This window comes from Epinephelus moara, chromosome 8, assembly GCF_006386435.1.
Source record: "Epinephelus moara isolate mb chromosome 8, YSFRI_EMoa_1.0, whole genome shotgun sequence".
NCBI lineage: Eukaryota > Metazoa > Chordata > Actinopteri > Perciformes > Serranidae > Epinephelus > Epinephelus moara.
Window position 1 is genome coordinate 14,252,878 of NC_065513.1, and position 25,505 is coordinate 14,278,382.

Consider the following 25,505-nt stretch of genomic DNA (forward strand, 5'->3'; position numbering starts at 1 on the left):
TTAAAATTGAGCTCACTCCCTCGCTGCATAAAACCATCCAGCCAAAATATTTAGACAGTGCAAGTCATTTTAAAGTTGAATGAGGGAGAATATCTGGATTTGAAAGCATTTGTTTGTAGATGCAGTCATTGATTTGTACAATGAAACACAGTCGTTCTTTTGACCAGGGGATGCATAATACTATTGGCCTCTCTCTCAGCTGCAGCTGCTGCATTCAGATTTGCAGCCCTAATGAAAGTCCAAAAGACAGTGCAACATAATACGTGTGTGTTTCCACCAACACCATGAATTAGGCCTTTATGCTAAGAAGAAAAGATAGGCTCAAGTATGATGAGTGGCATTCAGGGAGCCTTTTGTGTGTATGTGCCAGATTAGTTTTGTTTAATAGGATTATGCACACATTGATGTTTATGTTTTCTGTGTGATTAGGACTCAAAATCATGTAAAATGTATGTCTCAGAAGACACAATAATGAGACCTCTTTGCATTTTAACACAAAAGAAGACAAAACTCCAATAAGAAATTTAATTTCTAAAACAAAATTAAGATCCTATTCAGTTGGAATATAGCAGTGAGCATGTGTTTATTGAGTTTTTGAGAGGGATGCACTTCTAGTTTTACTATTTAGCTCATGCTCCTATGAGATTTGAATGCACATACTGTAAGTTGCTTTGATAAAAGCATTTGCCAAATAATGTAATGTAATGTAATGAATAGCTCTGATCAAACAGTGGGGACATAAAAAGGTATACTCATTACACAAGTGTAAAATGAATTATGTAACCTGATTAATCTTGTGCAGAATTGTAGGCTCTCATAGTCAGACTGCAGGCCCACACCACCTTGTGGTCACATTAGTATGACTGCTATTACAACTACTGCAGAACACTGTTCAGCTGAGCAAAGTGTGCTCAGTTTACAGTTTGCAACATACATCTGATAGCATGTTTTATTGCTTTAGAGATGATTGCAAGATTTAGAGACTTTTTTCAGCTTCTTCCTGACCTCACATTTTAGATATTTTTTGCTTACTACTATGCACAATACTAATAGCAGAATGACCTGTTAACTAAACAGTGTCAAATAGAGACATGAGCACATCAAACACAGTTCCCACCTGTATAACATACTATTCCAAGGTCAAAATTATTTTTTAAATTTCTTGATATGGATGCCAAAAACAATTTCCATCCTCCAACCCTCGACATTGGGGGAAAAAAAAGGACGACAGAAGAGGAATCTTTCTTCCAAGTTGGACAGACATGATTAACTGAAACTTAAACCCAAAAGACTGAGCATTAACACTGTTCTGTATTCAGTCAATAACAAATACAACAGTTATTATTGGTCATAGACTTTATTAGACATGTGCATGTTTTAATAACATACTCATTTTCACATAATATAGCTACATTGCATATAACATCAAATATTTTTTTTTACATTTAATTCAATAATCCACCATGATTTACAGTATGCAGTATCTTATTTTTTGATTAACAAAAAACCTCAGCTTTTTGATTCTTGCACTTACATTTATGATGTACGTTTTTGAATCTGGCAGGCATCGACTGATAATCAGTTCCACTCAGATTTGTAAGGATTTAATCTTTTCACAATGATTATACAATGCATTTAGAAAACAATAAAACCAAGCTGTAACAAAGGAAAAAAATGTACATTCACAGTCAGATATATCCACTATAAATAATGTAAACATTTTCAAAAGAAATGTGTGAATATCAAAAACATAAACGCGTAAATCTACGTCTTTGCATTGGTGTCACAGCTCGTCCTGTCAGTCTCAGGAAGTGCCGTGGCAAATGGTATGTCTTAATATGGCCAGCAGGCCTCTGAGCGACAGTATGACATTTTTCAAAGTTAACCATCCATGCTAATCGTGATGGCTCATTTTCATAAATTACACACTCAGTGTAACAATTACACAAAGCTGCTCTTACTGATTCTCTTGGCGTTAGGCTGTGCCACGATAAATCTGACAGTAATGTACTGACACTGAGTCACTGTAAAATTTAAAAATGAAGCCCTGAATCACTAATGCATAAACATACAAGCCCCACATAGTCCTGCCTTAATAGAAACAAAGAAGCATGTAGAAAATAATTGAAACTAAAAAGCACAAAGTAAAAAAATAAAAAAGTTGAGAGACACACATAATATCAACAAGCACAAATAGCAGCTGGGGATAAATGTGACAATCTGCATCACTCAGAGCTCTGTACAACACATCTATTTGGTTTGACCAGTTACAGAACAACATTCACACATTTATGCACCATTGAGCACAAGGGGTCACTGTGGCTACACAAAACACAGGCTGCATGAAGACTCTGCAGGGGAACCAGGACTCCTTTATACTTTTGGCTATTGGGCCATCTCTAAAAAGCATGATATTGCCATAACTACGTTGACAGCACTCCTTCTGGAAGACATTGTTAGTGCCTGGAAACAGAATAGTTTTTCCGTAGTGATCAAAGAAAGGGTTGTCAGTGCGAGGGAGGAGTTCTACTACTACCTACCGCAGGGGTGCATCCCACAGTTGACATTCCTATACCTTTACATTATTTCTTTACTGTATAACCTCTTCTTACAGACTATGAACCCGTTGAAAACCGGGAGGCATATATGGAAGCAGGAAGTCTGCTGCACTGTATGATACAGACTCATGTTTGGAGATACTTAAGTGCAAAATCACAATGCATTGACTACTGCTGAACCTTAAAATCAACCTAACATAATCCTCTAACTTGCTGTACATCCACTAACTTCAAGGCTGGTTTACAGTCAGACGCTTTTCATTACATTTCTTTGAAATCAAGGGATTATGAAATGAAAGTGTCTGTTAATAATCTAGTTTTTCACTAACTGTACCTGAACAGTTGCAAACCCTACGCTGTATCCTGCTGTACCGCACCTACCACAGACACAGCAGCACCCCAGGGTGGGAACACCGAGTTGTTGCTTTGTCAAGAGGCAGATGAATAAACCTGAAAATATAGACTTCATACATCAGTCAGTGTCACTGTGTTCAAGTATAAGTTTTGCAGTATACTGTGTGCAAATGCATCTGAAATAATAGAAACATTCTACCTCATTAAAATGCATGCTCTTCCTTCATTATTAGTAAACAACCACAATAAAACTGTAATGGAAGACCCTCACCCACATACAAGTGTCACAATCAATTGGACATCCCTGAGACAACTCCATTTGATCTGACGTTCTTGTCTGTGTAAGGCATGCGTTCAAGGTGGAGAGCTTTCGGGCATTTGCTCTTGTGCGACAAAAAACGGGAGGAAAAGTGGAAGCAACAACATCCTCACAACATCTACTGGGTTACTCTACTAATTCAACTACATGTGACGACACAGTTACAAGCGCCAATGTCAGGGGTTGGAAAATGCGACCATTGCCTCCTGTTGACATGCAGCTAAGACATCACCATGAGCGGTCAACAGCTCGAACAGATCTAGCATTAGCTAACACTGGACATTCTGTGTGTGCAGCTGTGCTGAGTTAGGGATTGTACAAAAATTTGTAGGGGTGGAGGGGGTAAAAAAAAGTGGGGTTATTGTTATTTTTATTTTTGCAAAAGGGAGGGTTGTCTGACTTTTTTGAGAGATCAGTTGAGGGTGTTTAATTTTTGTCATATGTTTGTGTGATTACTTATGGAAAAATAGATAAATAGTAAGTAAATCAAACAGGTGGTTTTCATTTGTGCCATGAAGGAGCATTTTGCCATATGCAGAGGATAAAATAACAGTTTATTTCGCAAACTCTTTATTCAAAAATAGAGAGTGGCTATATTTTCACTATTTTGTTATGTTTACCATAAATATATTATTTTAAGACATTGAAAAACACTGGGGAGTGCCTTGCTTTTTTTTATAACATAAAATATTTGATTCTGCACCCAAATAATTTTTGTACAGTCCCTTAATTGATTTGGTTGTTCGGCTAACCAACCACAACTCGAACATAAAGATCACAATGACTTTACGGCACCAACAAACAAGTGGGAGCAGTATTTTGTTGTTTTGTTTCTAACTTTTGTGTGTGTGCTCATGCATATACAGGCTTTTTTTGTGTTTTGTTTGTGTGACACCATGAGTAGATGACTTACTTAAGCTTGAGGCGAGGCAAGGAATGTTTCAGATATCAGTGCCTAAATTTTCTGTGTATTCTACTTTTTGTTCATTTGAAAAGGTTTTAAGTATTTAGGCAGTGGGTGTCAAGTGTGTACATTTTCATTTCAGGGTCAATGTACATGAACTGGAGACGGCATCCTGTTGGTCCTTGTTGGTTGGGGGAATCTGTCCTTCAGTTTGCCTGTCCATCTTTCTGTCAGTAGGAGGAGGAGGAAGGGGGCTTATGCCGTCTCAGTCTGAGAAGAGACTGGCAAAAGATTTGCGTAGATTGCGTATGGTTTCAGCCTTCACCTCGTCCTGGCTAAGGCTGGCTCGTGGCGCTGGGGTTTCTGGAATGTTGAAGGTATTGGTAAGAGACTGGGACTTGCTATAAAGAGAAGAAAATGGCAATAGAGGAGAGGAAGAGGCTATTAAAGTCATGCAGCAAACCCATGGAATGAAAAGACTGGAGCACGGCAAGACGGAGAGAGACAGGAGAGAAAAGGCTCAGTAAAAGATGATAAAAGCGCATTCCTTCTCTATGGTCATTCAGTATCCCCTTATCATCTCAAATATGATATGAATAGTGAATGACTTTACAGGATGCAGAGAGGCATGTTTGTTCTTTTTTTAAATCAGGGATTGAGGACAAGTGTTTTATGTCTCCATTTCAAGACAAGAAAGCACAATGCAATCTGATTAATATAATCCAAAATTAAGATTATGTGAATTGTCTGTGCATAAAACCTAGCCTCTGTATGTATTGAACAATATACAGACTGTTTTGCAGCTAAACTCTCAAATACAGATAAAATGTAAGTATACATTGCACAGCTTTGATAGCTTCAGATCAGAATGAGCACTATAAATTGTCAGTAGTAGTAACAAGCCTATTTTGAGTTTAGTTTGTCTTTTTTGAAAACACAAATCTGTACAGTATTACAACAGGCTATTATTTTGATTATATGCAAACATTAATGAAATACTGTATGTTCCTTATAGTTATCAAATATGCTGTCTCACTTTAATTTTGTGGCTGAATGTGTATCAGAGGAAGATTCAGTTGAAATTACTTTACATATGGCAGTAAGATTTTATATCTTATTTGTTTTATCAAGAAATATTAAAATCAAGAGACAAAATTGTTATTTCTATGTCATAAATGAAAAAAATAAACTACTTCTAAAAGCTGAATAATACGGAGTAATACACAGTATTAATAGTTATTTACATTTTTATATATGAGAAAACTCATTTGAAAGTAGGATTTAGAGACTTTGGTAACCTTTGTCCGAGAATATGCATTGTGACAGATGTGGTAGATTCAATATGGTGAACAACTGCAAGCCAGCTTGCTGTTGTCTGAGGACAATCTGAAATGTTATGTTTTGTGAAACTGTTGCCAAAGGACTGAAAATGTAAGAATCGATAAATCATGCACATTCAAGTGGATTGTTTGTCAATAAAGAGCATGAATAGATTTCCCATGTGGCATGCATATCTCAGTGCAGGCAAAAAGTAAGAAAGGATCAGCTCTAAGGTTCAGTTTTGAAAAATGAGAGGGAACTGATCCCAAATCATTTATCATATGCAATTACTTACTTTAGTTGTGGAGAGCCGCCCATAGCCGGGCTGTCCTGGCTAGGTTTTTGTGGGGGCTGAGGCTTTTGCTGCAGCGGGGGTCGTCCGCCTGGGCCCCCCTGGCCTTGAGCAGCAGGTCGGGGCTGCTGGGTGGTGGGTCCTCCAGAACGACCTTGTTGTCCAGGAGCCCTCTGTTGCTGCGCCCCTCCCTGTGACTGCTGCCTAGGGGGCTGGGCAGGCCTCTGCTGTGGTTGGCCTGTTGGAGGTTTCTGGCCAGGGCCTGCAGATTTCTGCTGCTGGGTGACAGACTGTTGCCTCTGAGCTTGAGGCGAACCTCCTTGGCTTCGTTGAGGAGAGCCCTGACCAGAAGGAGGTCTCTGGCCTTGAGAAGCTCCCTGACCTGGTGGCCGTGGCTGGGCTGCAGGTCCTTGGGTAGCCTTCGCCTGGGCACTGGGGTCACCGGCAGCAGGGTTCACAGCAGATTGCTGGGCCTGTGCAGGAGGCTGGCCTTGAGGCTGTGGGCGCTGCTGAGGTGGGGGGCTTTGCTGCGGACCACCTACAGGAGATAAACAAAAGCAGCAATCACATTCAGTTGCTTTCTTAATATGCTTGCTTTTCCAGACTTAAAAATAAAGATAAATGATTTCTAAACGAAATCAAATGGCATCTTTTAACCCAGTGTTTTGTGATTGTGAAAGATCAAGTTCTTACCCTGAGGTGAGGGGCGTGGTTGAGCCTGTGGAACTTTGGGCTGTGAGACAGGCTGAGGAGACACTGCTCTCTACAAAACAGACAGTAGTTAAAAGGGCAAATGTTTATCACATACCAAAGAAAGAAAAAAAACAGCTAGAAAATTATATTCAGTGGAAAAAATATATTATTGTCTTGATTTGTTCAAAAAAAACATTCTACTGCAAGATAGACATCTAGAAGCCTAGCATCAAGGATAATTATATTATATTAGAGACTCCTCTGCTATAAAAAGTATGGGTTCACAGCTTCATAAAAAGTCATGAAACATTGCAGTAGTGCTAAATGATGTCAGTTCAGGATGTTTGACTCTTTCTGGCCCTTCAAGTCCATTGTCACATAGATGATGTCTTGTATTGTCTACAATCACACCACCTCATCTCTACAATTAAGTCTGCAGTGCCCCAAGGATCAGTGCTTGGCCCATTACTATTCATTTTTATGTTGTGGCCAGAAATGTGACAGAAATATCCACTTCTATGCTGATGACACTCAATTATATGCACCTATTAAGCCTGACGTCTTTTGTTAAACAGTTTGTCTGATACCTCAGACTATGTCAGCTCACTCAATGAACCCGAAAATACTGTAAGACTCACATGCTGAGTGTTAGTCTGGTCAGACATAAACATCTATTTTCAGAAATTGCCATTTTGATGGCTACAATTTCAGTGTCAGTGTTAAAATATTAGTGTTATTTCTGACCTCTTTCTATTCTTCGAATCAATAACATTTTGAAAATCATAACTTTTTTTTTTTTGCAACATGTCCACGGTATTAACCATGCTGTCATATGCAAAGGCTTCGCACAGATGGTTCCACCAGTTGCCTTGAGATTGGTCCAAATGGTAATGCTAGAATTCTCAGTATATCAAAATAGTCAACCATATAACACAAATTCTACACTTATTAACTGTGCAATGAAGGGCCTATGCTTTGATATTTAAAGCTTTGTGTGGATGGGCACCACATACTCATGGACATGTATGTATTTCACTATGTATTCACTCATTATCTGTTAAGACTAATATAATTTCCATTGCATATCTGTTATCGCTGTTTCCCTTTACTCAAGTTTTATGCCTACTGTTCCAGCTGCATTTTCTGTCCTTTCTTTTATTGTAAGATATTATGAGAAACCTTGTGTGTAACTGTGCAGCCTAAATAAAAACAGACCTGACTTGACATATTTTTTCAACAGAAGTGTGGAAAATACAGAAAGGTGGGAGATTACTGGGGTCAAAAAAGAATACTTTTTGGTTTGAGAGCAACTGTACCTGCTGCCCTGCTGTGGAAGAGCTTGTAGTGCGAGGAACAACCAGGTTCATCCTGGAAATCACCAGCTCTGCAATCTGAATGCGATCCTCATCCTGCTGGTCCCCAATCAGTGGCATCGAACAGTCATCAACCTAAAATCCACATATGATGGTTTTAATGGATTTCCTTTAAGGTCAGAGACATATGATTTCCTGATATCATTATACTGCCGTCTAGTACCTCTATAATGTAGTCCTTGCCATCTTTACCATGTAGAGCCTCTACGGCGCAGATATCCAACCCTCCAAAAATGTCAGAGCAAGAGTCCACCCACATTCTGTACCTATAATAATGTGATAAACAGAGCTCTTATAGTACAGTGAAACATTATGGGATTTACAATCTCATCATCATCTCTCATCATAACTCATGAGCTCTTACTTGTCTGACATGGCCACCTGCTCAAGCATAGATGAGCCAGTGTTGGTCTTCCAGTTGCCAGAAATTGATGTTCTCCTGTTCGTTTAGAAATGAATTCAATATTTAACAATTTTCATTTGTTTTAAACATATACTGATGTGTCAGCTCTTTGGTAGTAGTCTGAAACTCACATGTAAGCTTTGTAATTGTTGCCAATCTTCTGGATGCGGACATCATACTTTGCATCAATGAAGGGCTCAGATGTGGCGTAAGTCTTGGTCAGTGCCACAACACTGGCAATATCTTGAAAATCATATTGATTGTCCACTTTCACCTAGAGTAGCAAAGGTCAAAATATAAATATACTAGCATATATTGGTCCCAGAAATACTGTGTTTACACACACTGCACACTGATAATTGCATTAACCCTTGGGCACTCCAGTACTACCTTTCCCATTCCTGAGTGAGCATGGCCCATCTTTACCACTACAGGAAACCGAGGGGAGGTAATCTGTAACAAGAGCATTATCACATTATCAATTACTCAGATTTCTTATAAATGAATTCATCATGGTACTCTAATTATTAAAAAAACACATTTTAAATGCATTTCAATCAAACAGAAGTGACACACAGCACCCCTTCTCTTTTTTCTGCAAGAGACTCTGATTCATATTGATGGCTTGAAAACCAGCCCAATACTGTCAGCCTGTGACTGCAGGGGTGGAGATGATTGCTCTGCAGCAACAGACTCAGTGTAACTGTACTGTCACAGACTTGGCAGACGAATAATCAAAAACTCTGCCTCTACCCAGAACGAAGAAAACAGGACACTCCCCAGAAAATTAGATTGGATTCAGCTGCTACATGAGATGGAATATTGACACGGAAGTGAATTACCTTCCTAATATGTGACCCGTGCAGAGGGATGACCTGTTTGTGACTCTTTAGGGGTTTAGCAGTAACACATACCCATCAGCACAAGTGGGAAGGGGGAGGGGAGATAGAGAGAGAGAAGGACAGCAGATGGCAATGGACTCACCATTTCCTTGTGGTTTGGATAGTAAACCTGCTCTATCAGTGGGAACTCCTCTGGGCCCAGTTGCTTGAAGAGTCTAGACATCTGAGCGAACTAAAATAGACACAAATATTCAGGATGGATCATTTGTAACCAAAAAATTATGTATCTATTCAGATACATTTAATGTGCAATATGTTTTCAAATTAACTAACTGAATAAAACTTACCACCCATGGCTTGTCACAGAAATTATAGACAGAGTGCAAAGTGTTAACACTTGGCAGTCCAGCATACTGCAGACCAATCACTATGTTCCGGTGGTCTCCATTCTTGTCCATGCTGAAGGCATGCTGTCTGATCAGCACAAAGTCTGGCTTAAAGGATCTGTGACAGAGGACATTAGCAAAATATTAAACAGATTGCAAAACAAACTGAGCAGTTATGAGGCCATGTCATTCAGGTTATAAAGGAATTTGAGCAAACTTCAACATAACCTCAAATTTGAAGCAGCACTGCAAGCTTAATAACTAGAAATACTTTGCAGAGTACTTACTTAGTAACCTTATGCCCACTTCGGATTGCATCAATGTCCACATTGTAGGTGCCCATGGAATTGACCACCAGACTGATTTCAGAGAATTCTGCCTAAAAGGACAACGTCAAGGTCAATTGAACACCATACAAAACACTAATATCCTGATTATAGCAAGAGGATGGGAATAACCACATATTCTACATGAGCCAAGTTGAACAGGGTACACATACAAGATGGCAGACTTTATCTGAAGTGTGTTCTACCTGTTAAGAGGCCACGGGGGAAATAATGGAAACGACAGCGCAACATGAAGTAGAGAGACAAAAATAGAAGGCTAGGAAAATGCCTCAGGCAGCGGAAAAGATCTAAAAACTTTCAGGGTGTCCTCAAAGTGCTGCTGGGTGCATTACAGCAAAACTAACCACCTACACATACTGTATTAATAAATATTCTTAAGAGGCTACACATTATGGTTCACAAATTTACCAGATTGACTATTGGTGAGTTGTTAAACAAAACAAACAACTGATTCATCTATATAAGCGATTACACTTAAAAATTTGCATTAGTCAGTCTGGCTTTGTGGAGGCAAAGTGTTTCTCTTAATCAGGTGTCAACAGAGCACACTTCAGCGTGATAATGAATGCAGCATCTCCCTCTCATATCAATACTCACTCAGTAGTAAACTGGACCCTGGGACATTTATCATTCTAAAGGCTCTCTGTGAACGCAGTAATAGCTCCCATTGTACTAGATGATTCATCTGTTATTTACTGAAGAAACCATGAATCATTGGATGTTAGTATCAAGCCTGTTGTTGATCAGTGCACCTAAAATGCAAGTTGACATATTAGTAAGATTTACCCAACGGAATGATTCACCAAAGGACTTAGAGGTGACAGTGCCTCAGAAAATAAAAATGTGAAAACCAAAACAGGATCAAAGTGAGGACAAAGGATGCATAATATGGGCAGAGGGACATTTTCCATGGATAACAGCTAAAACAATCAACTTGTCCTAAAATAATGCAATGCCTTCAGCGACAGAGGAAAATAACCCTACTTCTTCAGTTACCAGTTCTTCACATGAATAGATCAGACACAATTTTATTTTCTAACAAAACACAAATAAATAATTTCCTCTGAAAGACTGATGCAACATCCCTTCAACTGAGGTCCACAGTCTGGTCACAATGCTCAGTAAAGCTGGGCTGGTTTATTTTTAACTAGTTGAATCACTGTCGTCTTTATTTTACATGTTCCCTGTCCTCCTTGTGGGGAGTAAAGATATACACTAACACAGAATAAAGCAAATAGTTGCATGTGTAAAACCTACCTGTTCCACCTTGATGTCAAATTCACCGTGGACCTTTCTTCCTCTGAAGACCTTTACCCTGCACGTGAAATGAGGATTTGAATCCAATTTGTATCCAGACACGAAACATGAATTTCATTTTGCAAATGTCTCCTGTAATTGACAGCTGACATTTTCTGCAGCAACATTTCAAAACACAGAATATTTCTGGAAAATGAAAGAGTGAGTGTCAGATACATAAAATAAGACGACATCAAGGGAACAAAATGCTATTTTGCCACAGATACAGCAATCTATTAGTGGCAGTGCTGCATATTTTTAATGCTGCAACTGCTGGATAAGCATGAGGATCAGGCGGTTCAGCTGTTTAGAAGGCACTATGCAGCATAAACAAAAAGTACAGCTACATTAAGTAACATTATCATAACCTACCTGGTGCACATAAGGACATAAATACTGGTCTATGCATTTTACATGCACCTTATTAAGTATAAATATCCACATCTCCTGACTGCTGTGATAGAGCAGGGGAACCAAAGGGCCTCTGTACTGTAGGGTTTTGATGCACAGATCTACATAGTTTATTATCGCCAAGGGTGTCATCTTGGGACAAGAGCACAGTGTTTTATCACCTCTGCCTTGTGCGCAAAGCTCCAATGAGCATGCATAATGTATACTGGTGAGGAGGCTTGACTAACCTTATGCATGCATTTTTCTTCTGCTCAATATGCTCCTACACCCACTTGACTTGAAAATACCTTCATCATCATGGTGGCATTAGCCCATACCCAGTACACTGGCCTAATATTGCAAGATTATTTCGACACGAGCAATAGCTGATCGCCAAATGAAAATGGCTTCTCTTCCTTCAGTCATTTGCGCTTTTTTGCCATGGCACTATCAGTACACAAACACATCTGCAGGGTGTTTCAGGTCTGAGCAACAAGCCACCGGCCTTCACACGTGATATACCTCACAGCACTGGATGAATCATATGACCTTCTAGATGTTAGGGCCACTGCAACCCACGGTCTGGCACACATTTTTGTCTAGACGAGGCACCGCGCTGGCAATGCGCACTGCTCTTACCAGTCGGTTTGCTGGTCATCGATAACCAGGAGGATCTTGGCACTGCTGGTGACTCCTGCTCTATCAGCTGCCTCGGATAAGGTGGCAGCCGCAGCAGCTGTGGTCTGTTTGACAGCATTAGATATGGATGAGAAGAAGCTGGAGCCTCCACCTGCAGGTTGCTGCTGCGGCTGGCTGGCGGACTGGCGCCTCTCCGTCGGTCCGGGCGACACTGCGGGGCTTTGCTGCGGCGGGTCGGGGCGTTGGAGATCGGTCATGTAGCCATTGGGCAGGTTGGACATGAAATTGCTGTCCGAGAGTCGTCGACGCAGGTAGTTCATGATGGAGACTTGTTAAAATGACGGAAAGAGGGGTCCAAATATCCTCCAACTGGATGCGACTTACAACTTGGTGTTCAGTAAGAAAACGGAATGACTAGGCTACTTTTCCATGTGCAGAGACGGGGATCAATGATTCCTAGAGAGGAAACAATGTGGTATTAATTAGGTGCAGATTTTTAATATCTGATCACACAAGTAAAGGGATCGTGACTGTGTAGCTTAAGGAATTAGCTCAGGTAAAGCAAACACACAGCATCACAATAACAGCTGAGAAAATAAGGGTCCGCAGGACTGACTCAAACCAAATCAATTATTTCCAAATCTATCTGATGCATTTTGCTAATAGACCCACCTATCAGAGTAAACACTGTTGTAGCCTGATTAGTAGTAACTGTCATAACAAGACATGATGAAAGCCTACCTGGGAGTGTATCCAAACTGATCCGCCCCAAGGATGAGGTGATGATGCCTAATTATTATCTACATATAGGTGACTGTCATGTCCTCTGTGCAGGCGGGCAGGCCGTGCATCGGGCTTAAACCTGTGAAATGAAAGCTACAGTCCTTCCTGCATCACCGCCGTTCTCCCCGTCCTTACCCTCAAGCCCTAGTTTTTTCCGTCTGCCCTGCGTCACTCCCAGTCATCCTGAGGGAAAGGAGTCTGCAAGAGAGTCAAGGTTGATAAAGTGCAGGGCACGACTTCCGGGCCTTGCTTTCACAATAAATGCACAATGACGAGGTTTTTGTTTTAAATTCATCTTGACAGCCCAACTGATATTTAGGCTCATACATTATTAATAGTAATAGGCCTAGATTTAATTGCAAGGAGGGAGATTTATTTCTCTATTGCAAATCAAAGTACATTTTTATATTATCACGAGATAAGATAAGATGAGACTTTATTAATTCCACACTGGGAAATTACCATGTCACAGCAGGTCAAGAGAAGCAAGAAAAAAGTGATTGTGTGATAATTAAGGATAAAAATACTACAAAAGTACAAATTAGATAGTTTAACACAATATATACACTTTTAAACTTAAAGACCTGCAGATATTGTATGTCCTACTACTGTATGTAGTGTAGTATTTCTTACAGGAAAAATATAAATATTGCAGTCAGTGGTTGAATATCGCACAGTAGTAAAATGCACAGGGAAGTGTGTAGGATATGAACATAAAAGTACATGTACACAGACCATTTTAAGTATATATATGACATAATAGGATTATATAATGATAGATATACTGATAAGTGTACGATATCAGCAATATAATAATAATCTTCATTTATAAATAGTAATCTTTATTTATAAAGCGATTTTCAAAACAGTTACCAAGTGCTTTACATGTCAAATATTTTAACAGACAAGACATGAAAACAACAATTTTAAAAAGAACTGATAAAAACTTTTGGTATAAAAACTGAGGAAATAAAAGACATTTTAAATCAATTAAAAGCTCAAGAAAAATCAAGAAAGGCTCTTCGATAAAAGTAAGCAAACGCATTGTAGCCTTTAGTTTTCAGCCGGGGCTCTGGAACATACAAAAGACCTCTGCCTGAGGACCTCAAAGTTTACCTATTGTCTTTAAGTGGCCCTGAAAATGGCGATCTGAAATCTATTTTTTGCCTCTTTATGTTTAATGCCATTGCAAATTGAAATTTATGGGTTTGTGGCATATTAGTTGTACAAAAGAAGCACTTTGAACAAGTCACCTTGAAGTCGTAAAATAAGAAAATCTTAAATTAAAATTATTTTAAACTGCATCCCTAAATGAAAGTATTTGAAGACGTGGCAGCTGAAATCACTCAAATATCTTGCCATTGTTTTAATGTAAGGGAGTATGATTACACTTCCGGTACTGTTCAGCCTGTGTTTGTCTGACTTGACGCAGCTCTGTGTTGGGATATGATGGTGGTGCTGATGAGAGCAGGGTGACAGGGGCGTCGCTCACTGTCAGACATGAGCATGCTGTTGACTCCGTGGGGTGCTTATGGGTGTTGATGTGATACTGCATCCTGTTGTGTTCAATAATGCAGCAGTGACACACTTACTGCCTGCCTTTCTGGCCACTTACACAGTGTGGTACTTTGGATTTTCAGCAGAGTCAGTGAGAGATGCGCCATCTGTTGGTGACACCCAGAGTCAGTGATAAACACAGACCCCCGGGGAGTGTTGTGAAGGAAGGATGTTGGTCTGTAATATCTGATTCTTATTCGCCCCGGTGCATCGGTCAGATTGCATTTGAGCACTCTTATTTCCTTAAGATTATACATATGTATAAGTGAATAAACCATCTTACTCAGTTCAACCTTAACAACAAAGGCTTAAACATTTACAGAGGTTGTCATAATCAAACAGACACACTGACATAATATTTAAATGCAATAAGCAGCAGTTAATGCTGTGAGATAGCACCAATGAATATTAAACAGTGAAGTAAATCTAATTCTCCTTAAAGCGCGCCCTCTAGTGGCGAAATCTACTATAACTTGGCACAGAGCTCAAGTCTCACCCTCCAAAACAGACTCTACAGACTCTGAACTGCCCCATTATCAAATAAACAATGAATCTCACGAAAGGAGCACACTAACAACAGGGAAACTAAAAATATGCAGACACTTAAATCACTTATTCCTACAATTACACAAAGGAGACTGCGGGAGAAATTGGTTATACAATCAGTATTACAGATTGCTCCAAGACCGCATGAATTATCAAGAGCTAAAACTGGAATGCAGCATAAATTGTACATGAATATGAAAATGAGGTGAAAAGGCACACTTCACCCACCAAACTATGACAGGGGAATAATGATTCTGCACTTACTTTATTAGACGCACATGAACGCAAAGTCTACAGAATGACACAGAGTGCAATTAGGAGTCTGAAAATCCGGGTCCACGTTGCCTGTACATCTGCCTAATGGAAAAAAAGTCTCACAATACTCTTTGGCTATGATGTTACAATTGTCTGTCTTAGTTCTGCTGCTTATTATTTCTGGGCCTGTTTTTATAGCTGCCCCAAATATGCAGCATGCATATTTATTCCACAAAAAGGCCTGATGACTAATCCTCACTGGTGTCAAGGGCCTCCTCTAGTGGCACAAGCCGCACAGCTGGTCATGTGTACAGTCGATTCTAAACACGAATCTCCGCTGACCACACCATTCTGTCCAGCCCTGGAAACATCCTAACCACCCCTCCCACAGGCCAGAAAGCTCTTGGAAGTTGCGGATCAATTATCATTACCATTTGGCCGATTGTAAGGGGTACAGCCGCATGATTCCACTTTTGACAGGGCTGTAGATTTGGTAGGTAGTCCCTGTGACTGTGACCAGAAGTGGTCAGCAAGGATCTGGCTATATCTCCAGTGACGCTTGCTTAGCTGCTCTGATGCAGGGTATCTCACATGAGGTAGTGTACTATCCCATCAATCCATCAACAGGAGGTTTGGGGTTACTGGATCAGGGTCAGCTCAGTTGCAGGACACATACCACAATGGTTTTGCCTTAAGAATGCCCTCCACTTCAATGAGGACAGTTATGAGCACATCCTCTGTAACTGTTTGTGTGCCGATGACTTTGTAGAGTCCTGACTTGATTAAATGGATTTCTCTCTCCGATGCACAGCCAATTTGAGGGGCAGCCAGTGGATTTTAGTGGAAAGATATCTGTTGTTTGGCCAGTTGGTCTTTCAGGTCTTGGCTCAGGTTTGTCTCACCTCCTTTTCCCCAGCCTTGAAGTTTGCACCCTGATCTGAGTACAATTCTGCTGGGGTTCCTCAGCAGGCAATAAATCTTCTCAGTGCCATGACAGTCAATGCTGATGATTGTCAGGACGTCTAGGTGCATGCAACGTGTAGTTATCTTTTTTCAGTGCATCTGCCAATTTTGATGAGGAATAGCTCGTAGCAATCCATTACTGTGGAATGGAAGGGTAGCTTTGAAAGTTTGAGCCTGGCAGGTAGTAGATCAGCCATATTTTTCTGTCATTGGCACTCAAAGCATTGGTACTGGTTGCATGCCTCTCTTGAATGCAATACCCTTAAAGTGCAATGTAGCCCCCCAAATACTCTTTCCATACCCGGATGGTAGACTTTAGAGTCATATTCCTGGATTAGGAGCTTGGTTATCGGATGACTGGGATGGAGAACAACTGGGTGGACGGCAGACTCCTGAATTCCTTCAGCTTGCCTAAGTCGGCCTCTCTCTGTTCAGCTCTGTTGTCTTGTCAAACTCAGGGGCTAAGGTGAGTATATGGCTACTTGTTGGCACAGATTTACCAGCTTTGAATAGATTGTGTTCATCACAAAAACTGTCTTGCTGGGCCTTATGGTAGAGGAGCATTTCTGCATTACAATAGCTGGAAGCAGAGTGTTTACCATCTTCACCAGCTGCCCCCTATAATCCCCACGCTGTGGCATCCAACAGCTCACTCCAGGTGTTGAACTGAGAAATATCTGGTATGGCATGGTCAATATCAATGGTAGTGATACTACAGGTGACAGAGCTCAACAGTGTCATCTGAGGGACCGGAAGCTGGTTTGACTGGCCAGTCGCTATATGTCACAGTAGAAATGCAGGACCTTGGCTCCATCGATCAGGCTGAGCCAACTCTGTCAGCTTCTTACCTCTGGTGAACACTGCCTTTTTTTCACCCATCAATATTTTTAATTTTTTTTACCATCCAATTAATTTTATAATTTATCATGTAGTAGAATGTATGAATTAGTTTAAAACAAATTTCTTTAACTTTGTTGGCAATTAAATATCGATTGGGTAGAAGCCATCCTTATGGAGCAGAGCTCTTATTGATCTGTTGTTGTTACTAGAATTACTGGAAAAACAAATTTTGCCTATTGGAGTGTCTGATGGAGATATCAGAATCAGAATCAGAAATACTTTATTGATCCCAGAGGGGAAATTGAGATTTGTTTGTTGCTCCCATATAAAGAATAGCGAATTATACGAGGTAGAATAAGACTATGAATTAGAAGTATGTAAGTGCAAAGCAATGAAATAAAATAAAATCTAAAATATATATTGTCACTGTGCTGAGGTTGTAAGTGTAAAATGTTAACTATAATATATCATCAATAGAATAAAACAAGAATAGAATAAGAGTAAACAGTACAGTTATGTGCATGGCACGTTGAATAAATATATACATATGTTTAAGAGCTGAAAAATATTACACAGTTGAATAATTGCACAGAATATTGCATAGTTATTGCACCCAACAGATAATTATGAATTATAACTGCAGTAGGTGAATGAAGTCCAATGCCAGTCTATTGACTCAGAGCGGCTGACACTGTGGGGGACGAGTTGTGCAGGTTGATGGCTGCAGGCAGGAAAGACTTCCTGTGGTGCTCTGTGGTGCATCTCAGGGGAATGAGTCTATCACTGAATGTGTTTACTGTGGAAATTGCACTGCGTGGTGGTAACTGAACCAGTGAACACAGCAACACATTGCTGAGTGAATTTCTTTAATCAGCTACATAATGCCTGGTAGAGAGTGAGGTATTATAGGCTGTGATGCTGACAAATAAAAATAATGACAATAAATAATTTTTTTTTTTTTTTTTTTTTTTTAGGGTGTGAAGGATATTGGAGCTTAAAATATTTATTATATTTTTTCATATTTATTCTATTGCAAGACAATACAAAACACTAACAAAAAAACAAAGACAGTGATTACAAAAGTGAATATGGGGACAAGGTCATCATTGGAAAACCTCTGGAATGGGTCATCGGGGAGGGTGGCAGGATCATTATTGCATCTTACAGTTATTGATATGAAGTCTGGGCAAATATTCTTTATTGTTAAAACTGCGGTTTCAGTGTTATTACTATTATTATCATGATTGCAGGTGGGTTGTGTTTCTTTACTTCAAAATGTCTGGTTAATGTCTGGTACTTTATACAGATTAGATAGATAATAGATAATTCATCTTTTTCTGAAGGAATTTATCACTATTTAATGAATTATTAGCATTACTGGTGTTCATTTTGTGCAGCTCCCTGCTTCACATACATGTTGCAGTGCAAACACTTGCACCTTTATCGAAGAGGACCCATTGGAGGAATTACTGTTTCTCATTTGGGAGTATAGGGGATTGTGTTAACAGCTGGTTTGACAAAGTAGAGTACAATTTCCTGTGTCTTGAAACAGAATGCAGTGACCAATAGTTAAAAATGTACACTAATATTTCAGTTGAATGAAAAAAATTGCAGCTATTCAAACTACAAACTGAGATACTTTTGCATCACCATGATAAATTTCAATTTTGTAAATAAAATAATGAGAAAAGCACATTTTCAGCTGTTTCCGGTACATACTTGAGAAGAATGAATGCCACAAAACAAGAAAAACACGGTGGTGCCAATTCCAATCATTTTAAGCCCAGATTCCTCACATTTCTAAAATGTTTACAGTATATAGAATGTGTTGGTGAGCAAACATGTAATGCAATACTGGTTTATAGTAAACAGCACGTTGCTATTCTTGATTTCTTTTTTCTAATGCATATGCAGTATGACTTGTTATTGCAGTGTATGACTTGGGGAGGCACTGTTGGCCTGAAATTGAGCTCAACATAACACATCACATGCATGTATTCACAGCAAGTCCTTCATATGTGCAGCTCTTTCTCATTTTTGAATCAGTCTTATTTACAGCTGCCGTCTCCCTGTTAGGACAGTAATCAGTATTAAATGGACTGAGACAGGATAATATATCAGCCAATACAAGGGCACCACAGAGAATCATTTTTATTGATTCTCACTGCACTCATCTGCAAACATTATCAATCATATTCATGATAGATATATATGTATATTATATATAAACATATTAATTACACTCTTAATAATTTTTAGCAGCACCAGTGTCACAAAGTGTCTGAGTGAGTGGCCTCCAAAGACTTTCTACGTGAGGCCAAACTCCTCAGTATGCTCAGATTGTTCTCATGGCAGCGGCATTTTCAGGACTTAGGAGTCTTTGTCTGGCCATCAACAAAAGCCTTTGGATTACTGGTGAGGCAGGCTCACAGTACAGCTGCGTGCGTGTATGGGCAGGTCAGTGGAATGACTGGAGCTCCGGTGGGCTAAGAGCTCGAAAAAATGCAGTTTGGTGAGATTGCAGATTAGGAGGGAGGGAGGGGAGACGGACAGGTGGTGATTCCATGGAGGGAAACAAAAGGCACACTTCACTTTCTGCATAGCTTGGGGAGAAATCTATCAAAAAAAATAATTCATGACCAAAAAGGTAATTCTTGTAGAAAAGAAAGTGTTGAATAAAGCAAACACTTCTCCAGTCAGTGTGGATTCTATGATCCTATGACATTTAGTAACTCCACTTTCCACCTTTGAGACTGGCCTACCTGTGAGCTCATTCCGCCTGTAGGACAATAACAACGCTGAGTGAATGAGAGCATTCGATTGGCCCCTACAGCAGCCAATCTGAATGCAGGGAATGAGTCACAGGGAAGCTACTGCACCTATCTGCACTCACCTGATACTTTACCTGGCTGAGCTCAGACCCAGCATCTCATTACCTTTCCAATACAATCTATAACTGAGGCTCATTGTGTCCTGTAAGCTCCGGCAGTCAAGGTGTTCTTCTGTATTTGGCTTCACTCAGGCAAAAACAAGGAGCCATGGCTGTGGCTAACTTCCAGTACATTACCCGGATGAGCAGTGGCTTCAAGGTCTACATTTTAGAGGGTAAGTTTGATTATTGCTTTTGTTTTATTGCCTTGTGTTTCGTGACGAGAGTCAATACTTGTTTTACCTTGATCAGTCTCTGCTGTAGTTAGGCTACAACACTTTTTAAAATATGTTTATATGTTTAGATCTTGTGTCATGGCTCAACCTTATATTATATTTGTGTCCATTACATTGGCATTTACCCTTGATCTTCTCATGATATTTATGTAGATATCAAATATGAAGAATCATATGTGGTGACAGTCTCATGGAAGTTAGACACTAACAGCAACACTTAACTTTTAAGAAATACTTTGTGAGTAATCTTTATTCATATGGTATAATAAAGCTTTTTTGTCATAAATAATAGATAGGTAGGGATCATACAGGGAATCTATCTAATAAAGAATAGAGGAAGCCCTTCTTAATGCATATTGGCTTGGACTGGATTCTGTAACTTGTATTGTCATTCAAACCTACACTGTGTTTCCAATGGAAATCCATACAATCAGAGTAAACACAGCCAAACAGAAGGTCAGGCAGCATTTCCCCTCTGCTAACAAGGAAGAAATATCCATGCCCGAGGCATTAGAAAATCAGCATAGGTGTGGTTATACCTGCCCGCCCCCCTCCACCACAATGGCACACTGTGTGAAGGAGTAACTCACAGGTGTTGGAGTGTTCTGCCAGTAGGAGTTGTGGATTGGAGCGAGCACTTGGGGTGTGAAGACACGGTGGACAACTTTCATTGTCTCTCAAATCAAAACACATAACCACCTCATTGTATGATTTCAATAGATGTCATTGCAGCGTCTTTCAAACTAGTGAATGGTTGATTTGAATACAGTTGAAGGAGCTTTGAAGGACTGGGTGATCACATGTTAACAAAGCATACAGTCAAACAATGGGCCACAGTCTAATTATGCTGCCATTAGATTCTTTAACAATTATTTGTGTTTTGACTGTATGCATGACAGTTTTGAACATGTGAGCTTACTGATGTGAGCTCCAAGAGCAAATTGATTTAAACTAATATTCCTGATGCTCGGACTGAAATTTAAAAGGTGATGGCCCTGCCTTCGTGAAAACACTGAAAATCATTTTGTGGGTTTAACTTGCAACCTGATTATACAGCGCATTTCATTTATTCAGCACACCAATGACATCACCAGCTCCTTGTTGATGTGTTTCAACTTGTGTCATTGCAATAATCCAGTCTGTGTACGTGAGTGTTCACAGTGATGGCCTTTTCACAAATGGTTGCCGCCCAAATCAGGGTCGTCAAGACTAAAAGCTGTTAGATGTGTGGCACTCTGTCCTAACAAAACCTGTTGATTGTGCCCTTTTGGCTGTGTGATAGGGCTGAATGCCAACATTATGCAGAAAAACAACATTTACCGTTAGCACTGAATCAGCTGTGTAGTGTTGTAACCCTCGCTGATCAGGTAGATCGAGTTCTACAACTTAACGGAGTTTACAATTAACGGTGGCCCAAAAAAAAAAAATTTCCCACGAATAGTAGTCATGCAGGTCGATGTCATGGATCAAAACAAGCAATTACTCATCCCTGAGTGTCACACACACACCATTGTCACTATAGTAAAATCATCAGTGCCAGTAAATGATTATTGTTCCAGCAAAAAGGCCAAAGTCAGACCCCTTTTGAAAGCATCTTATTCAAATTCTACATTTTATTATTTTTTTTCAGGTCAGCCCCATCTCAGGAGCGAAGACAGATACAGACATTTTGCAAACGACCGAGCTCGAGCCCCAACTGTGCATCCAGTCAAACGCAAGCACAGCCACGACAGAGGCCTGACATTGGAGGAAAGGTTGGTGGAACAAGCTTATTCATGTTTACAATAGCACTTCAGCATTAAAATGCCGACCTGTTGAATGCAAATTCTGTCAGAGACGTGACATTTTATGTTGAATAAACATTTCAGGCGAGAGCGGGCACTGAGCAGAAGCAGTGGTAAAGCTGCCCAGAGAGCAGCACCAGCACCGGCAGTGTTCAACAGGCCACAGAGCCCCACATCTACCTGGAGTCCAACACCCAGCCCCACCAGTCCTCTGCCTGCCCATGTGTACTACACGCCAGTCATGGATGAACCGCTTGCCCTCATCAAGAAACCCAGAAAAGACCCTGAAAGCACAGAGGCAAAGACTACGAGCTCTGCTACCACTCAACTCCAGGTAATTCACTTTAAAAACAACTGCACCATGTGTCCTTAGCATGTTCAGTGGCATTTCCTCAAAGGTCATGGTTATTTGGGCCGTCATAACTCATGAGAAGTGGCAACACTATATGTCTCTTTGTAGTCTCAGTGTAGCTCTAGGCTACCCACAGGAGTGGTACATCTTCCATCTGTAGCAAGTCAATCCAACAGCGCAGGCATTCTTCTTCCAAGAGTGTTTACAGGCCTAAGCTTGTCCGCGCTATGCAATCCAGCCGGATTCGGGAAGAAAATGTGAGCAATGGAGGGAGGAATTCCATCAACAAGACCAAACAGACTGCTCTGTCTTTGACCTGCATATGCCACCACACTGGGAGTGATCTGACTTTCATGGGCAAACCCAACCAGTTGAATCAGTTTTCAAATGATTTTTGTTAGTGCGCAGCCAGGTTTAGGTAGCAGTAAAAAAGTACTTTCTCTGTGTCTTCAATTTGTGACCCATCCTTTTTTTTTTTTCTCAGATGCGCCCCTCTGTGATCACTTGCGTCTCCTCATCAAGAAACCCCTCCTGCAGATCTGAGGTCCACAGGAGCCCCTCATCAGGTCAGTCTCACAATCTTGTGAATGAGCTCATCCACCAGACGGTCACTCCCTAATCGTCAGGCACATGTCATAATCTAGATATCCACTCACTTTTCCTGACTCACAGAGGTGTGTATTTGACACTTGTTATTCGTCATTTCCCTTACAGTTGTTCCCAAATCCAACTATGACCACGTTGTTGAGGAGCATTTCCAGAGGAGCCTTGGCCTGAACTACCAGAAAGCTCGCTCCCAGCAGCTCTCCATCAGCGTGTCTGTGGACGACCACTTTGCCAAGGCTTTGGGAGACAAGTGGCACCAGATTAAATCCAAGTCTTCCTCCTGTTCTTCCACACCTCCCAGCAGTCCAAGTGTCACTCACTCCCCCACCTACAGTCTGTCCCACAAAGAGTCCACCAGCAGCTCATCGCCCACTTCCAGCCACTGGTCTGTCAATTAAAGCAGAAACGGCCTCTGATAGAGACTGTGACTTTTAACATTTCACTGCGTGCAGCTCTGCTTGGCGAGCAATGGAAATGCCAGCGCTAATGTTAAGAGGGCGAGCTAACAGATGCAGGAGTGCTGTCACTTTGGACCTCCATGTGTCCGAATCTAAGACACGCTGATGCAGACGAATGTAGCAATAATTGGGATGTCCATGTTTTGTTACATTTCTATCCTCTGCTTGTCGATAGCATCTGAATACCTGAGATACTATAGATGGTGATGTGGGATGATTGAAAAAAATCAGCCAAATAATCCTTAACATTTCTTTGATTTTGTGTCATTCTGTTAATGCTGCCCGAATGCCACAATTTCATTGTACTGTATTATATTTATGTTCTGATAACATATGGGTTCCTTATAGTCTAAAGGACTGGCCTGTCTGCTGTATAATATTGTGCTTGTCAGCTGTACACAAAAGAGATTTTTAAAAAGACGTTGAAACAATAAAAATATGAAAAATCCTTTAACAGCTTTGTGTGTTTCTCATTTGTAAAAGCATGTTTGTTTAGTGGATTACAAAATAAAAACTTAATTAATTTATTCATTTTTAAAAGAATTTCTTTCGAAAGAGAAGCCGAGGATTAAACCGAATAAAACTCACTTTAAAATTGCAGGCTGTGAACTGACGGACACCTTGTACGAACTGGGCAGGGTTCACCAGACAACCTAATTTCAGTAGTGAGTCAGTGTGCGTCTGCAACACGTCCGGTGCATACATGCCATTTACACTGAAGGCTGTTACCACACACCAAGTGGAAATTAAACGGGTGCATGAGCAACACGTTTGGGACTTTTTCCTGTAAATTTGAGGGAATGTAGGGTGCATGTCCCAGCAGGCACCAGGGCTTGTGTTCTGACATTCCTGTCTCCTGAGAAAATGACTCTGTAAGATCCTACAGATCCTGTTTGGCAAGGGATAGGAGGGAGGGAAGAGGGGAAGGAAGGGTTGGGCTAATATAGGCCTGAGCATGAGAACCAGCCGAGCTCTTCAGTTACTTATTTGCATGTCCTATCTTGTCTTGCTTTAAATATGATAAGCCACATTAAAAAAAAAAATTCCAAAGCTCCTGTCTTTGAAATTGCAGAGTTGGTCGATTTGAAAGAAGTGGGAAATAACCTTAATGACTGACAAGTTAAACAGCTTGGGAAGAAAGTTGTAAATCAAGAGGGGGAATTAGGGGAAATGTGAATTGAAGGGGTTTTTATACTAATACTGTTAAGGTAAATCATTAAAATTGTGAAAGCTAATGACATTGGGTGGATTGAGTTAAGTCATCTGCACAAAACCTCTTAAAATCCACCTTACAGTAACATAATGTTTACATCATAATGTTTGCAGCAAGTCCACACACACAGGAGCAAATAATGACCAATCTGCTGGTTATAACTTTTCCTTATTAAGTACAGAAACTGGTATTTCCCTATAGAGTATATTCATTTTCCAGCGTAACCTGAACAGGGGCATTGCTGCCATCTTGAGGCGCTCAAGTAAACCTTAGGCTGCTGACACTGTCAATGACAAATGGTTTCATGTTGCATGGATGAACAGCACAGACAACTAAAAACACAGCTCTGCAGGTCAACTTGTTGTTGAGCAAGGTGCCGGAGTACTTTGCTAAGATCGCCACTAGGAGGCGACTCTATAACAGGCGTTTATAGCTGCATATCACTCTTCCTTATTCATAAACTCATAATCCTCTTCACATTTTATTTGACAGTACAAACATGGGATTAATGTGTCTGCCATTGCTAAGAAAATAATGTACTCTATAATTCTGCAAGGAGTGAGTCTATATTAGTATTAATTTTGACACCATTTTACACTTGAAGGTTCTTAATGTTAATTTAGATATATGCAATTTATATACCCTTGTCTGTTTGTAGATTTGCTCTGTATTTGATGCACTGCAGTTTTATGCAAGTTTGATGCAGTTTCAAGCACTGTTGTCAGCTGAAAGTGGGAGTTCAAATGATATAAAACAACTGGCCATGAGAATGTTAAAAGAAAAAAATTCTCAAGCTGCTGCAAAACAAATGCACATTGTCATTTCAAGCAACAATAAAAGATAATTACCATACTGGATACCTCAAAC

General features: G+C 40.2%; 2 protein-coding genes across 3 annotated transcripts; one reads left to right on the forward strand and one right to left on the reverse strand.

Annotated features, from left to right (window-relative positions):
• Positions 1-1,340: 1,340 nt before the first annotated feature.
• Positions 1,341-13,078, reverse strand: syn1 (synapsin I). 2 transcript variants are annotated; one of them, XM_050051803.1, is made up of 14 exons: positions 12,858-13,078; positions 12,117-12,572; positions 11,049-11,106; positions 9,732-9,823; positions 9,406-9,562; positions 9,201-9,290; positions 8,607-8,669; positions 8,348-8,490; positions 8,178-8,252; positions 7,977-8,079; positions 7,757-7,888; positions 6,441-6,510; positions 5,751-6,285; positions 1,341-4,498 (listed from the first exon to the last, which is right to left on the reverse strand). In XM_050051803.1, the coding sequence occupies exons 2-14, from the start codon at positions 12,434-12,436 to the stop codon at positions 4,471-4,473; spliced, it is 1,866 nt and encodes a 621-aa protein (XP_049907760.1). In that variant the 5' UTR covers positions 12,437-12,572; positions 12,858-13,078; the 3' UTR covers positions 1,341-4,470. The 2 variants fall into 2 exon arrangements, with proteins under 2 accessions (XP_049907760.1, XP_049907759.1); XM_050051802.1 differs by having other exon boundaries at positions 1,341-4,536.
• Positions 13,079-19,979: 6,901 nt separating this feature from the next.
• Positions 19,980-23,868, forward strand: vgll4l (vestigial like 4 like). Its single transcript, XM_050051805.1, has 5 exons — positions 19,980-20,165; positions 21,856-21,979; positions 22,094-22,343; positions 22,846-22,927; positions 23,076-23,868. The coding sequence occupies exons 1-5, from the start codon at positions 20,099-20,101 to the stop codon at positions 23,363-23,365; spliced, it is 813 nt and encodes a 270-aa protein (XP_049907762.1). The 5' UTR covers positions 19,980-20,098; the 3' UTR covers positions 23,366-23,868.
• The last annotated feature ends 1,637 nt before the right edge of the window (positions 23,869-25,505 follow it).